The following is a 13600-nucleotide window of genomic DNA, read 5'->3' on the forward strand; positions in this document are numbered from 1 at the left end:
CAGTTTACTGCAACTCGTGTCTCTGAATGGATTGATGGTCGCGTCGGGTGGGGGGGGGGGGGGGGGGGGGGGGGGGGACAGACTTGAGGGGGTGGCCGAAACGAAGATGAACGAGGGGTTCGGTGAACCGTAAATCCGCCTCTGCATCTGAGAGAGTTACCTGTCCACTATTGACGGCTGAATGCTGGGCGCCGCATGTGAACGTCAGCAGGGTAAGAAATTTGCAGATTTCCATCCCACGATGTTGGGAATCCCGAAAGATCAATGCGCGGAGTCCCTTACCGCCGGTCACAACAATAAACATCTTTGGGAAATGAACCACCAGGAAATCAAATCGACAGAGTTTTATTCCCCCATCACCTGGGCAGTCCCTGCACTGGGAGAACCGAGATAATAGGTGTTCCATTCACCAGCACCACTACTACCAGGATTACACACAGACAAACAAGACAAGTTTACCTCAATGCGAAAGGAAGTGAAGGACTAGGCCTCAGGCATCAAGCTTGTCTGACCACCCAAAAAAATAAATCATCATGGCCTACTGAATCTCCATTTGTCAACCTAACTCCATAAACTTCATTCATAGAACAGTACAGCATAGAACAGGCCCTTCGGCCCTCGATGTTGTGCCGAGCATTGTCCGATATCAAGATCAACCTATCCCACTCCCTGTCATTCTGGTGTGCTCCATGTGCCTATCGTGTCCGACCCCTAATGTCCCATTTAGATTGCATACAAATCTCCAAGGTACATAGAACAGTACAGCACAGAACAGGCCCTTCGGCCCTCGATGCTGTGCCGAGCAATGATCACCCTACTTAAACCCACGTAACCTGTATACCCGTAACCCAACAATCCCCCCATTAACCTTACACTACGGGCAATTTAGCATGGCCAATCCACCTAACCCGCACATCTTTGGACTGTGGGAGGAAACCCACGCACACACGGGGAGGACGTGCAGACTCCGCACAGACAGTGACCCAGCCGGGAATCGAACCTGGGACCCTGGAGCTGTGAAGCATTGATGCTAACCACCATGCTACCGTGAGGCCCCTTTTTTAAAACGCGAGGACTGATTTCAGCTGTCATCAGAGAACAGTACAGAACAGGCCCTCGATGTTGTAACCCAACAAACCCCCCCCTTACTTTTTAGGACACTACGGGCAATTTAGCATGGCCAATCCACCTAACCCGCACATCTTTGGACTGTGGGAGGCAACCCACGCACACACGGGGAGGACGTGCAGACTCCGCACAGACAGTGACCCAGCCGGGAACCGAACCTGGGACCCTGGAGCTGTGAAGCATTTATGCTAACCACCATGCTACCGTGCTGCTCGAGCAAGGTAGAAAGATGGTTACATTTCTGGAATACCTAATAGCAGTGTGGGTGTGCCTGCACCACATGGATTGCAGCAGATCAGGAATCCGACTCGTCACCACCTGCTCAAGGGACAATTAGGGATGGGCGATAAATGATGTCCACATCCTCCCGTTTCTAAATGTGCTCAGGCGCCGGGTCTTAGGACAGTCTGGGATCGGCACAGGTCAAGATCTAGTTTTCTCCAGCTGTGATAATGGCCACATACAGAGCCACTTTCAGAACCGGGACTCAAGAGCATGCGGGAACGAAAAATAACGTGCACTGCACGCTGATCGGACTGGGCGGATTGAGCCGCAGAATCACCGTGAACAGGAAGCTGCGAATGGACCTGAAGCGAGGAGCTGTAAGTGAAGGTGTCGAGCGAGGCAGCTCGGAATGCAGCTGTTTGGCCTGCAGGCTTCATCACTTCTGTAGAGAGAGACTGAAAACATGGTTGCTGGAGGGCAGGAATGAAAGCAAAAGCTGGTTGTGAACGGAGAGCAGGTCTTGTCGAACGCTGTCGGTCCCCCTCGTTGGTGAATCTAGAATCAGGGGGCACAGTCTCAGGGCAAAGGGTAGGTCATTGAGAGACTGAGATGGGGTGGCACAGTGGGTTAGCACCGCTACCTCACAGCACCAGACACCCGGGTTCGATTCCGACCTCGGGTGACTGTGCGGAGTCTGCACGTTCTCCCCGTGTCTGCGTGGGTTTCCTCCGGGTGCTCCGGTTTCCTCCCACAGTCCAAAGATGTGCAGGTTAGGTGGATTGGCCGTGATAAATTGCCCCTTGGTGCCCAAGTTAGGTGTGGTTATGGGCTTACTGGGCCGAGGTAGGGCGCTCCTTCAGAGGGTTGGTGTAGATTCAATGGGCCGAATGGCCTCCTTGTGCTCGGTAGGTATTCTATGTGGAGGTAGCACAGGAAAATGCTCTTGAAGACAAAGATCAGCAATGATCTCATTGAATGGAGGAGCGAGCTTAAGAATTTTTTTAAAATAAATTTAGAGTACCCAATTAGTTTTTTCAATTTAACGTGGCCAATCCACCTACCCAGCACATCTTTGGGTTGTGGGGGCGAAACCCACGCAGACATGGGGAGAATGTGCAAACTCCGCATTGACAGTGGCCCAGAGCCGGGATCGAACCTGGGACCTCGGCTCCGTGAGGCAGCAGGGCTAACCACTAGGCCACCGTGCTGCCCTGGTAGGCTTGAGAATTGAGTAGCCTATCCCTGCTCCTATTTCTCACGTCCTTTTGAAAAAGGCAGGATAATATTTTGAAGGGGGGCTTTGGGTCTGAATGGGAGGTGAAGTGGTTAAACGGGGTCGTCGGGAGGAACTGACCCTAACTCTTTTTTCATGAAAGGTTGTTTTTTTTTCAAAAATTCTTCTGCTTGTGTTCAAATTCCTCCCTGGTCTCATCACCCCCACCCCCTTTATCCAATCTCTGTGACCTCCTCCAGCCCTACAACCCTCCGGGATCTCTTCAACTCTCGAGCGCCCAAGCTTCAGTTGCCTGGGCCTTAAACTCTGCGATTTCCTCCCTAAACCTTCCCCTGCCTCACCCTTAAAGATATTCTTTAAAAGCTACCCTTTGTCCGAACTTTGGGTTAACTGTCTGACTATCACCTCGTGTGGCTCAGGGTCAAATGCGCGAAACGCTCCTGTGCAGCACCGTGGGATATTTCACAGCTTTAAAGACGCTATATAAATGCAACTTGCTGTTGTTGGCAGTCTGTTTGACTGTGGAAGGCATCGTTGCCCAGTCTAACGCTGTTCTTGCATGGCACAGGCACACACAGTTTCTGGCGACATACCACCATCTTGTAATCTGGGGCAGGATTCTCCGACCCCCCCCCCCCCCCCCCCCCCCCACGTGCTTCGGCGGGGGCGGGAATCGAGCCGCGCCGGTCGGCGGGCCCCCCGCGGCGATTCTCCGGCCCGCGATGGGCCGACGTCCCGCCGCTGACAAGCCTCTCCCGCCGCCGTGGATTAAACCTGACCGGCAGGATTGGCGGCGCGGGCGGGCACGGGGTCCTGGGGGGGGGGGGGAGATCTGATCCTGAGGGGGGTTGCCCCCACGGTGGCTTGGCCCGCGATCGGGGCCCACCGATCGGCGGGCGGGCCTGTGCCGTGGAGGCACTATTTTTCTTCTGCCTTCCCCATGGTGGAGGCGGGAGAGACCCCCTCCCCTGCGCATGCGCCGATATGACGTCAGGAGCCGCTGACGCTCCGGCGCATGTGCGGACTTACGCCGGCCGGCGAAGTCCCTTCGGCCCCGGCTGGCGCTAAAGGCCGTTCACGCCAGCCAGTGTCTCCGCACCTTTGGGGCGGCCCGACGCCGGAGTGGTTCACGCCACTCCATCACGCCGGGACCCCCTGCCCCACCGGGTGGGGGAGAACCCCGGCCCTGGAGTCTATTGTGCGACGGCAATTTTATATCCTTTCTCAGCACAGAGCAGAGGTTTTAACCCACACTTTCTGGTCTCCAGCCACACTGGACAGTGTCATCCCCTACTGAGTTATCCCTTTCGATGTTGTACTCTAAACCCTCATTTCAATGTCACCTGTAGGTGGATCAGTACCCAATCACCAGTGCCCAGGACCTTGACACCATGCATTTTCTGGAGCTGGAGGTTTATCGACGCCCCCTCGCAAAATACTTGTCGCAGGCACAAGATTACTGGTTCTGTTCATCAGTGACGGTGGAGACCCCCTCGGGAGAGAACATCCATTTCCCCTGCCACCGATGGCTGGACAACTGCACCATACGCCTTCGGGAAGGATCAGGTGAGATGGCGCAGCCTGAGACAGGGGGAGTTGGTAAAACTGACCCACTGAAATAAGTTCCATTCAGCAACGCCTTTCACAGCCTCAGGAGCCCCCGTGGGAGCTTCACAGCCAACAGAGTGTTTTCGGGGCATTCTCATTGTTGCAAGAAATATAACACACAGCAAGATCCCACAGACGGCAGTGAAATCACTGCCAGATTATCGTTTATTTGAAAATGAAAATCACTTATTGTCACAAGTCGGCTTCAAATGAAGTTACTGTGAAAAGCCCCTAGTCGCCACATTCCGGCGCCTGTTCAGGGAATTGAACCGTGCTGCTGGCCTGCCTCGGTCTGCTTTCGAAGTCAGCGATTTAGCCCTGTGTGCTAAACCAGCCCCTGGTGATGTTAGATGAGGGATGAATGTTGTCCTGGACACCGGGGAGAACTCCACTGCTGTTTTTCAAAATAGTGCCATGGGATCTTTCACATCCGCCTGGGAAAGCAGACAGGGCCTTAGTTTAAAGTCTAATCCGAGAGATTGCACTTTGTAGGCTAAATCTGAGCACCGACCGCACATTTTCCGAACACTGAGCCAGGATTAAACTCACGTTCCTGAAACGTATTTCCAAATAAGGGACGGGTCAAAATTCAGAGCTGACCATCTCCTCAGGTAGTGCAGAAGTGTGCCAGCAACTTTAGTTACATAGCTCCTCATTGGCTCAAAATCAGAGTATTTTTGTTCTTTTATAGGATGTGGATATTTTTGGCCAAGCCAATGTTTATTGCCCATCCTGAATCGCCCATGAGGGTGGTGGCTGGGCGGCCTTCTTGAGCCGCTGCAGTCCGTGAGGTGTGGGTACACCCTCATAGAACATTACAGCGCAGTACAGGCCCTTCGGCCCTCGATGTTGCGCCGACCTGTGAAACCCCTCTAAAGCCCATCTACACTATTCCCTTATCGTCCATATGCCTATCCAATGACCATTTGAATTCCCTTAATGTTGGCAAGTCCACTACTGTTGCAAGCAGGGCATTCCATGCCCTTACTACTCTCTGAGTAAAGAACCTACCTCTGACATCTGTCCTCTATCTATCTCCCCTCAATTTAAAGCTATGTCCCCTCATGCTAGACATCACCATCCGAGGAAAAAGGCTCTCACTGTCCACCCTATCTAATCCTCTGATCATCTTGTATGCCTCAATTAAGTCACCTCTTAACCTTCTTCTCTCTAACGAAAACAGCCTCAAGTCCCTCAGCCTTTCCTCACAAGATCTTCCCTCCATACCAGGCAACATCCTGGTAAATCTCCTCTGCACCCTTACCAATGCTTCCACATCCTTCCTATAATGCAGGACCAGAACTGCACGCAATACTCCAAATGCGGCCGCGCCAGAGTTTTGTACAACTGCAACATGACCTCAATCCCTCTACCAATAAAAGCTAACACACCGTACGCCTTCTTAACAACCCTCTCAATCTAGGTGGAAACTTTCAGGGATCTATGTCCATGGACACCGAGATCTCTCTGCTCATCCACACTGCCAGGAATCTTACCATTAGCCCAGTACTCTGTCTTCCTGTTATTCCTTCCAAAATGAATCACCTCACACTTTTCTGCATTAAACTCCATTTGCCACCTGTCAGCCCAGCTCTGCAGCTTATCTATGTCCCTCTGTAACTTGTAACATCCTTCTGCACTGTCCACAACTCCACCGACTTTAGTGTCATCTGCAAATTTACTCACCCATCCTTCTACGCCCTCCTCCAGGTCATTTATAAAAATGACAAACAGCAGTGGCCCCAAAACAGATCCTTGTGGTACACCACTAGTAACTGGACTCCAGTCTGAACATTTCCCATCAACCACCACCCTTTGTCTTCTTCCCGCTAGCCAATTTCTGATCCAAACTGCTAAATCACCCTGAATCCCATGCCTCCATATTTTCTGCAATAGCCTACCATGGGGAAACGTAGCAAATGCTTTACTGAAATCTATATACACCATATCAACTGCTTTACCCTCATCCACCTGTTTGGTCATCTTCTCAAAGAACTCAATAAGGTTTGTGAGGCACGACCTACCCTTCATAAAACCATGTTGACTATCTCTAATCAAATTATTCCTTTCTAGATGATTATACATCTTATCTCTTATAAACCTTTCCAATACTTTGCCCACAACAGAGGTAAGGCTCACTGGTCTATAGTTACCGGGGTTGTCTGTACTCCCCTTCTTGAACAAGGGAACAACATTTTCTATCCTCCAGTCTTCTGGCACTATTCCTGTAGACAAAGATGACTTAAAGATCAAAGCCAAAGGCTCAGCAATCTCCTCCCTAGCTTCCCAGTGAATCCTAGGATAAATCCCATCCGGCCCAAGGGACTTATCTATTTTAACACTTTCCAGAATTGCTAACACCTCCTCCTTATGAACCTCATGCCCTTCTAGTCTAGTAGCCTGTATCTCAGTATTCTCCTCAACAACATTGTCTTTTTTCTGTGTGAATACTGACGGAAAATATTCATTTAGTACCTCTCCTATCTCCTCGGACTCCACGAACAACTTCCCAATACTGTCCTTGACTGGCCCTACTCTTACCCTAGTCAGTCTTTTATTCCTGACATATCTATAGAACGCTCATGTCCGCTCCTGGCTCTTCTTAGCTCTCTCTTTAGATCCTTCCTAGCTAACTTGTTACTCTCGAGCGCCCTAATTGAACCTTCACGTCTCATCTTTACATAAGCCTTCTTCTTCCTCTTGACAAATGTTTCAACTGCTTTAGTAAACCATGGTTCCCTTGCTCGACCACTTCCTCCCTGCCTAACAGGTACATACTTATTAAGGGCACACAGTAGCTGTTCCTTGAACATGCTCCACATTTCCATTGTGCCCATCCCCTGCAGTTTTCCTCTCCAGCCGATGCATCCTAAGTCTTGCCTCATTGCATCATAATTGCCTTTCCCCCAGCAATAACTCTTGCCCTGTGGTTTATACCTATCCCATTCCATCGCTAAAGTAAACGTAATCGAATTGTGGTCACTATCACCAAAATGCTCACCTACCTCCAAATCTAACACCTGTCCTGGTTCATTACCCAGTACCAAACCCAATACGGCCTCGCCTCTTGTTGGCCTATCTACATACTGCATCAGGAAACCCTCCTGCACACATTGGACAAAAACAGTACTCGAACTATAGTGTTTCCAGTGAATGTTTGGAAAGTTAAATTCCCCCATAACAACTACCCTGTTATTTTTGCTCCTATCCAGAATCATCTTTGCAATCCTTTCCTCTACATCTCTGGAACTTTTCGGAGGCCTATAGAAAACCCCTAACAGGGTGACCTCTCCTTTCCTGTTTCTAACCTCAGCCCATACTACCTCAGTATTCGAGTCCTCATCAAATGTCCTCTCAGCCACCGTAATACTGTCCTTGACTAACAATGCCACCCCTCCCCCTCTCTTATCACCTTCCCTGAGCTTACTGAAATATCTAAACCACGGCACCTGCAACAACCATTCCTCGCCCTGCTCTATCCATGTCTCCGAAATGGCCACAACATCGAAGTCCCAGGTGCCAACCCACGCCGCAAGTTCACCCACCTTATTCCGGATGCTCCTGGCATTGAAATAGACGCACTTTCACCCCCACAACCCAAAGATGTGCAGGTGAGGTGGATTGGCCATGCTAAACTGCCCCTTAATTGGAAAAAAAAATAATTGGGTACTCTAAAAAACGTAGGACAAAATAGGAGCCTTGGAGAGTTACTGCAGCGCATCTTGTAGATGGCTTGCATGGGTGAGTTTTTCTAAAACCAATCTGAACCCATGATTAGCTTCAGTCTGTGTCCATTTCTGCAATCTAATATTGTATAGATAAAGCATTCCTACCCCTTTGTTAGATTTCAGTTCTGGAGCGTCTAATCTTCTTTCTACATGAACAAGTTTTACCTCAGCCTCAGGTTCCAGTCTGTAATTCATGTTTTGTACTCAACTCCGGAATGTTCCGTTGCAGCTAAGCTACGCTGTGATGACCAGCTGGAAGTATTTCTGACCCATCGCCAGGATGAACTGCTGGAGAGACAACAGCGCTACAGGTAACCCCCCAAACATCTCAGCTTTGTTGACTAATATCCTGACTGGGTGTCGACACGCTGAAATCACGGAACGCCCATGTACAAAGGGTACTGTCCCTTTAAGCAAGTTACAGACTTCTAGGAATGGGGGTCACATCATAAACAATCACATCTATTTGTCCAGACCAAAGGTAACATCATTTTTCACACTTAACGGACATTCAGCACTTTAAAAGTTTATTCCGTACTGTCTCACTTCAGTGGTCAGAGTGTCATGTGAGAGTACCTTTAAGAGATGGATGTTTAAGCAACGTACCTTTAAGAAATGGAGCAGCTCATATTACTGAAGTGATGTCAGAGGGTGGGGGAAGCTGAGTTGAGCTCACTTCTGCTTTTTGGGAGTTTTTTTTGTTTCAATTTGAGAGAGAGCAGCTGAAAAGTGCCTGGCTGGTTTGCTTATGAGCTGTTTGAAAGGAGGAAGCCAGTTTTGAGGAAAAGAGCTTGGGTGTGTCTGTGTTTGCAGTGAGCTGGATCTGCTGTGATCTCTGCCAGGAAAGACTATCTCTGAATCATTTGGGTGATTTAAACTCATAATAGTAATGTCTTTAACCTGATATGTTTCTGTTTAAAGGTGTTAAGTCTTTTGGAGGTTTGAAGGAACATTTTGAGGGATTATTTAGTGTTGTATTATTTTCAGGGTTATCTTTGAAGTAAGGGGTGTTAAGGGATCCAATGTTTATTTAAAAGGTTAAGTTGAATTCATGGAATAAACATTGTTTTGTGTTTAAAAACCCACGTGTCTATATTTGTAATACCACACCTGGGGAACAAGCCGTGTCCTTCAAAAGCAACAATACATTAAAGGGAGAGGTTGGTTGAACTCCATGAAAATGCCGCTCCCATAACAATAGAGTCATAGATATTTACAGCATGAAAACAGGCCCTTCAGTCCAACCTGTCCATGCTGTCACGTTTTTGCCATGTAGCTCTCGATCAACCCGCCTCTACTACTGCCTCTGACAGCTCGTCCCAGCCACTCAGCACCCTCTGTGTGAATGAATTGACCCACACTGGCCTTTTGTATCTCTCCCCTCTCACCTTAAACCTATGCTCACTAGTTTTAGACTCCTCCACCATTGGGAAAAGATGTTGAATATCTAACTTATCGATGTCCCTCAACTTCTGTGGAATTGTCTTGGGAAAAGGAAATTATATTTGATAGCTGGTAGCGGGCTTCGAAGATTGAACGAGGTTTTAACACCCTTAGGTCAGTGGTTTTCAAACTTTTTTTCCGGGGACCCATTTTTACCAATCGGCTGACATTCGGGACCCAACCCGGCCGACCTTCGGGACCCAACCCGGCCGACCTTCGGGACCCAACCCGGCCGACCTTCGGGACCCAACCCGGCCGACCATCCCGACCCAACCCGGCCGACCTTCGCGACCCACGCCGGCCGACTTTCCCGACCCAACCCGGCCGACCTTCGGGACCCAACCCGGCCGACCTTCGGGACCCAACCCGGCCGACCTTCACGACCCAACCCGGCCGACCTTCGCGACCCAACCCGGCCGACCTTCGGGACCCAACCCGGCCGACCTTCCCGACCCAACCCGGCCGACCTTCCCGACCCAACCCGGCCGACCTTCCCGACCCAACCCGGCCGACCTTCGGGGCCCAACCCGGCCGAACTTCCCGACCCAACCCGGCCGACCTTCCCGACCCAACCCGGCCGACCTTCGGGACCCAACCCGGCCGACCTTCGGGACCCAACCCGGCCGACCTTCCCGACCCAACCCGGCCGACCTTCCCGACCCAACCCGGCCGACCTTCCCGACCCAACCCGGCCGACCTTCCCGACCCAACCCGGCCGACCTTCCCGACCCAACCCGGCCGACCTTCCCGACCCAACCCGGCCGACCTTCCCGACCCAACCCGGCCGACCTTCGGGACCCAACCTTCGGACCCAGCCCTCCGACCTTCGGGACCCAACCCGGCCGACCTTCCCGACCCAACCCGGCCGACCTTCCCGACCCAACCCGGCCGACCTTCCCGACCCAACCCGGCCGACCTTCGGGACCCAACCCGGCCGACCTTCGGGACCCAACCCGGCCGACCTTCGCGACCCAACCCGGCCGACCTTCGCGACCCAACCGGCCGACCTTCCCGACCCAACCCGGCCGACCTTCCCGACCCAACCCGGCCGACCTTCCCGACCCAACCCGGCCGACCTTCCCGACCCAACCCGGCCGACCTTCCCGACCCCAACCCGGCCGACCTTCGGGACCCAACCCGGCCTGACCTTCGGGACCCAACCCGGCCGACCTTCCCGGACCCAACCCGGCCGACCTTCGGGACCCAACCCGGCCGACCTTCGGGACCCAACCCGGTCGACCTTCGGGACCCAACCCGGCCGACCTTCCCGACCCAACCCGGCCGACCTTCGGGACCCAACCCGGCCGACCTTCGGGACCCAACCCGGCCGACCATCCCGACCCAACCCGGCCGACCTTCGGGACCCAACCCGGCCGACCTTCACGACCCAACCCGGCCGACCTTCGCGACCCAACCCGGCCGACCTTCGGGACCCAACCCGGCCGACCTTCCCGACCCAACCCGGCCGACCTTCCCGACCCAACCCGGCCGACCTTCCCGACCCAACCCGGCCGACCTTCGGGGCCCAACCCGGCCGAACTTCCCGACCCAACCCGGCCGACCTTCCCGACCCAACCCGGCCGACCTTCGGGACCCAACCCGGCCGACCTTCGGGACCCAACCCGGCCAACCTTCCCGACCCAACCCGGCCGACCTTCCCGACCCAACCCGGCCGACCTTCCCAACCCAATCCGGCCGACCTTCGGGACCTAATCCGGCCGACCTTCGCGACCCAACCCGGCCGACCTTCCCGACCCAACCCGGCCGACCTTCCCGACCCAACCCGGCCGACCTTCGGGACCCAACCCGGCCGACCTTCGGGACCCAACCCGGCCGACCTTCCCGACCCAACCCGGCCGACCATCCCGACCCAACCCGGCCGACCTTCCCGACCCAACCCGGCCGACCTTCGGGACCCAACCCGGCCGACCTTCGGGACCCAACCCGGCCGACCTTCGCGACCCAACCCGGCCGACCTTCCCGACCCAACCCGGCCGACCTTCCCGACCCAACCCGGCCGACCTTCCCGACCCAACCCGGCCGACCTTCCCGACCCAACCCGGCCGACCTTCCCGACCCAACCCGGCCGACCTTCCCGACCCAACCCGGCCGACCTTCCCGACCCAACCCGGCCGACCTTCCCGACCCAACCCGGCCGACCTTCCCGACCCAACCCGGCCGACCTTCGGGACCCAACCCGGCCGACCTTCGGGACCCAACCCGGTCGACCTTCGGGACCCAACCCGGCCGACCTTCCCGACCCAACCCGGCCGACCTTCGGGACCTACGCTTGCCGACCTTCGCGACACAACCCGGCCGACCTTCCCGACCCAACCCGGCCGACCTTCCCGACCCAACCCGGCCAACCTTCCCGACCCAACCCGGCCGACCATCCCGACCCAACCCAGCCGACCTTCCCGACCCAACCCGGCCGACCTTCGGGACCCAACCCGGCCGACCTTCGGGACCCAACCCGGCCGACCTTCACGACCCAACCCGGCCGACCTTCGGGACCCAACCCGGCCGACCTTCACGACCCAACCCGGCCAACCTTCCCGACCCAACCCGGCCGACCATCCCGACCCAACCCAGCCGACCTTCCCGACCCAACCCGGCCGACCTTCGCGACCCAACACGGCCGACCTTCGGGACCCAACCCGGCCGACCTTCGGGCGACGGACGGCTCCGCCACCCTTCCGACACCCGCCTGCGACCCACCCGCGGGCCGCGACCCCGAGTTTGACAATGCCTGCCTTAGAGAAATAATATTTATGGAAAAGATGAAAAATAGTGTCCATTTTAGGACAAGATCTTACCAGGAAGAATGACTCAAGGGGGGGACTCAATGACTCAACAGTTACGTTGTCAGAGGGAACATGTCAAGGCAGATTGTTGGAAATTGAAGCAAGTGTTGGGCAAAGCTCCACAAAGAGGAGATTTACCAGGATGTTGCCTGGTATGGAGGGAAAATCTTATGAGGAAAGGCTGATGGACTTGAGGTTGTTTTCGTTAGAGAGAAGAAGGTTAAGAGGTGACTTAATAGAGGCATACAAAATGATCAGAGGGTTAGATAGGGTGGACAGCGAGAGCCTTCTCCCGCGGATGGAGGTGGCTAGCACGAGGGGACATAGCCTTAAATTGAGGGGTAATAGATATAGGACAGAGGTCAGAGGTGGGTTTTTTACGCAGAGTGGTGAGGCCGTGGAATGCCCTACCTGCAACAGTAGTGAACTCGCCAACATTGAGGGCATTTAAAAGTTTATTGGATAAGCATATGGATGATAAGGGCATAGTGTAGGTTAGATGGCTTTTAGTTTTTTTCCATGTCGGTGCAACATCGAGGGCCGAAGGGCCTGTACCTCGCTGTATCGTTCTATGTTCTAAATATTTGTAATCCTACTTCTGTTTCAACTGAGATGTGTCCAAAGAGTCAAAAAGTCATATTTGAAATGATGCAAGATAAATGAAGTCAAAGCAAAATACTGCAATTGCTGGAAAGCTGGAAAAGAAATAGAAAATACTGGAAAATACTAGAGTGCTGAACTTGTGGCATTTGAGTGCGACAGTGAGAGTTTGGTGACTGAGGGAGTTAGGTGAGGAGGGAGTAAGGTGCTCCTTACATTTCCTTTCCTATATTTATCAAAGAGCGTGAAGGGAGCCAGGAGTTTAGAGTACAGCTGACTGGAAGCAGAGTCAGAGGGCAGAGGTCCAGTTGGTCTACAAGGCAGCTAAATCTGTAAAGTAAGAGGGGATGGAGGCTAGGGCAGTTGCATGCTCCTCCTGTAGGATGTGGGTGGTGAGGGAAACCACTGGTGTCCCCACTAACTATACCTGCGGGAAGTGCACCCAGCTCCAGCTCCTCAGAGACCGTGTTAGGGAACTGGAGCTGGAGCTGGATGAACTTCGGATCATTCGGGAGGCAGAGGGGGGTTATCGAGAAGAGTTACAGGGAGGTAGCCACACCAAAGGTACTGGACAAGAGTAGCTGGGTTACAGTCAGGTATTTGGATAACAGGCAGACAGTGCAGGGATCCCTCGTGGCCGTTCCCCTTCAAAACAAGTATACCGTTTTGGATGCTGTTGGGGGGGATGACCTACCGGGGGAAGGCCCCAGCGGCCAGGTCTCTGGCACTGAGTCTGGCTCTTGGGGCTCAGAAGGGAAGGGGGAGCATAGAAAAGCAATAGTAATAGGAGATTCAATGGTAAGGGGAATAGATAGGAGATTCTGTGGTCG

The 13600-nt window shown here is 53.5% G+C and overlaps 1 protein-coding gene across 1 annotated transcript in view; it reads left to right on the forward strand.

The window, feature by feature from the left end:
• The first annotated feature begins 1492 nt into the window (after positions 1-1492).
• The window catches only part of LOC119958406 (polyunsaturated fatty acid 5-lipoxygenase-like), a 43085-nt gene continuing 30977 nt past the window's right edge, over positions 1493-13600 (forward strand). Inside the window, exons 1-3 of the mRNA XM_038786921.1 lie at positions 1493-1730; positions 3937-4153; positions 8153-8234. Coding sequence (XP_038642849.1) covers positions 1581-1730; positions 3937-4153; positions 8153-8234 — 449 coding nt within the window. The 5' untranslated portion in view covers positions 1493-1580. The remainder of the gene's footprint in view (positions 1731-3936; positions 4154-8152; positions 8235-13600) is intronic.

This window comes from Scyliorhinus canicula, chromosome 29 (assembly GCF_902713615.1).
Source record: "Scyliorhinus canicula chromosome 29, sScyCan1.1, whole genome shotgun sequence".
Lineage (NCBI taxonomy): Eukaryota > Metazoa > Chordata > Chondrichthyes > Carcharhiniformes > Scyliorhinidae > Scyliorhinus > Scyliorhinus canicula.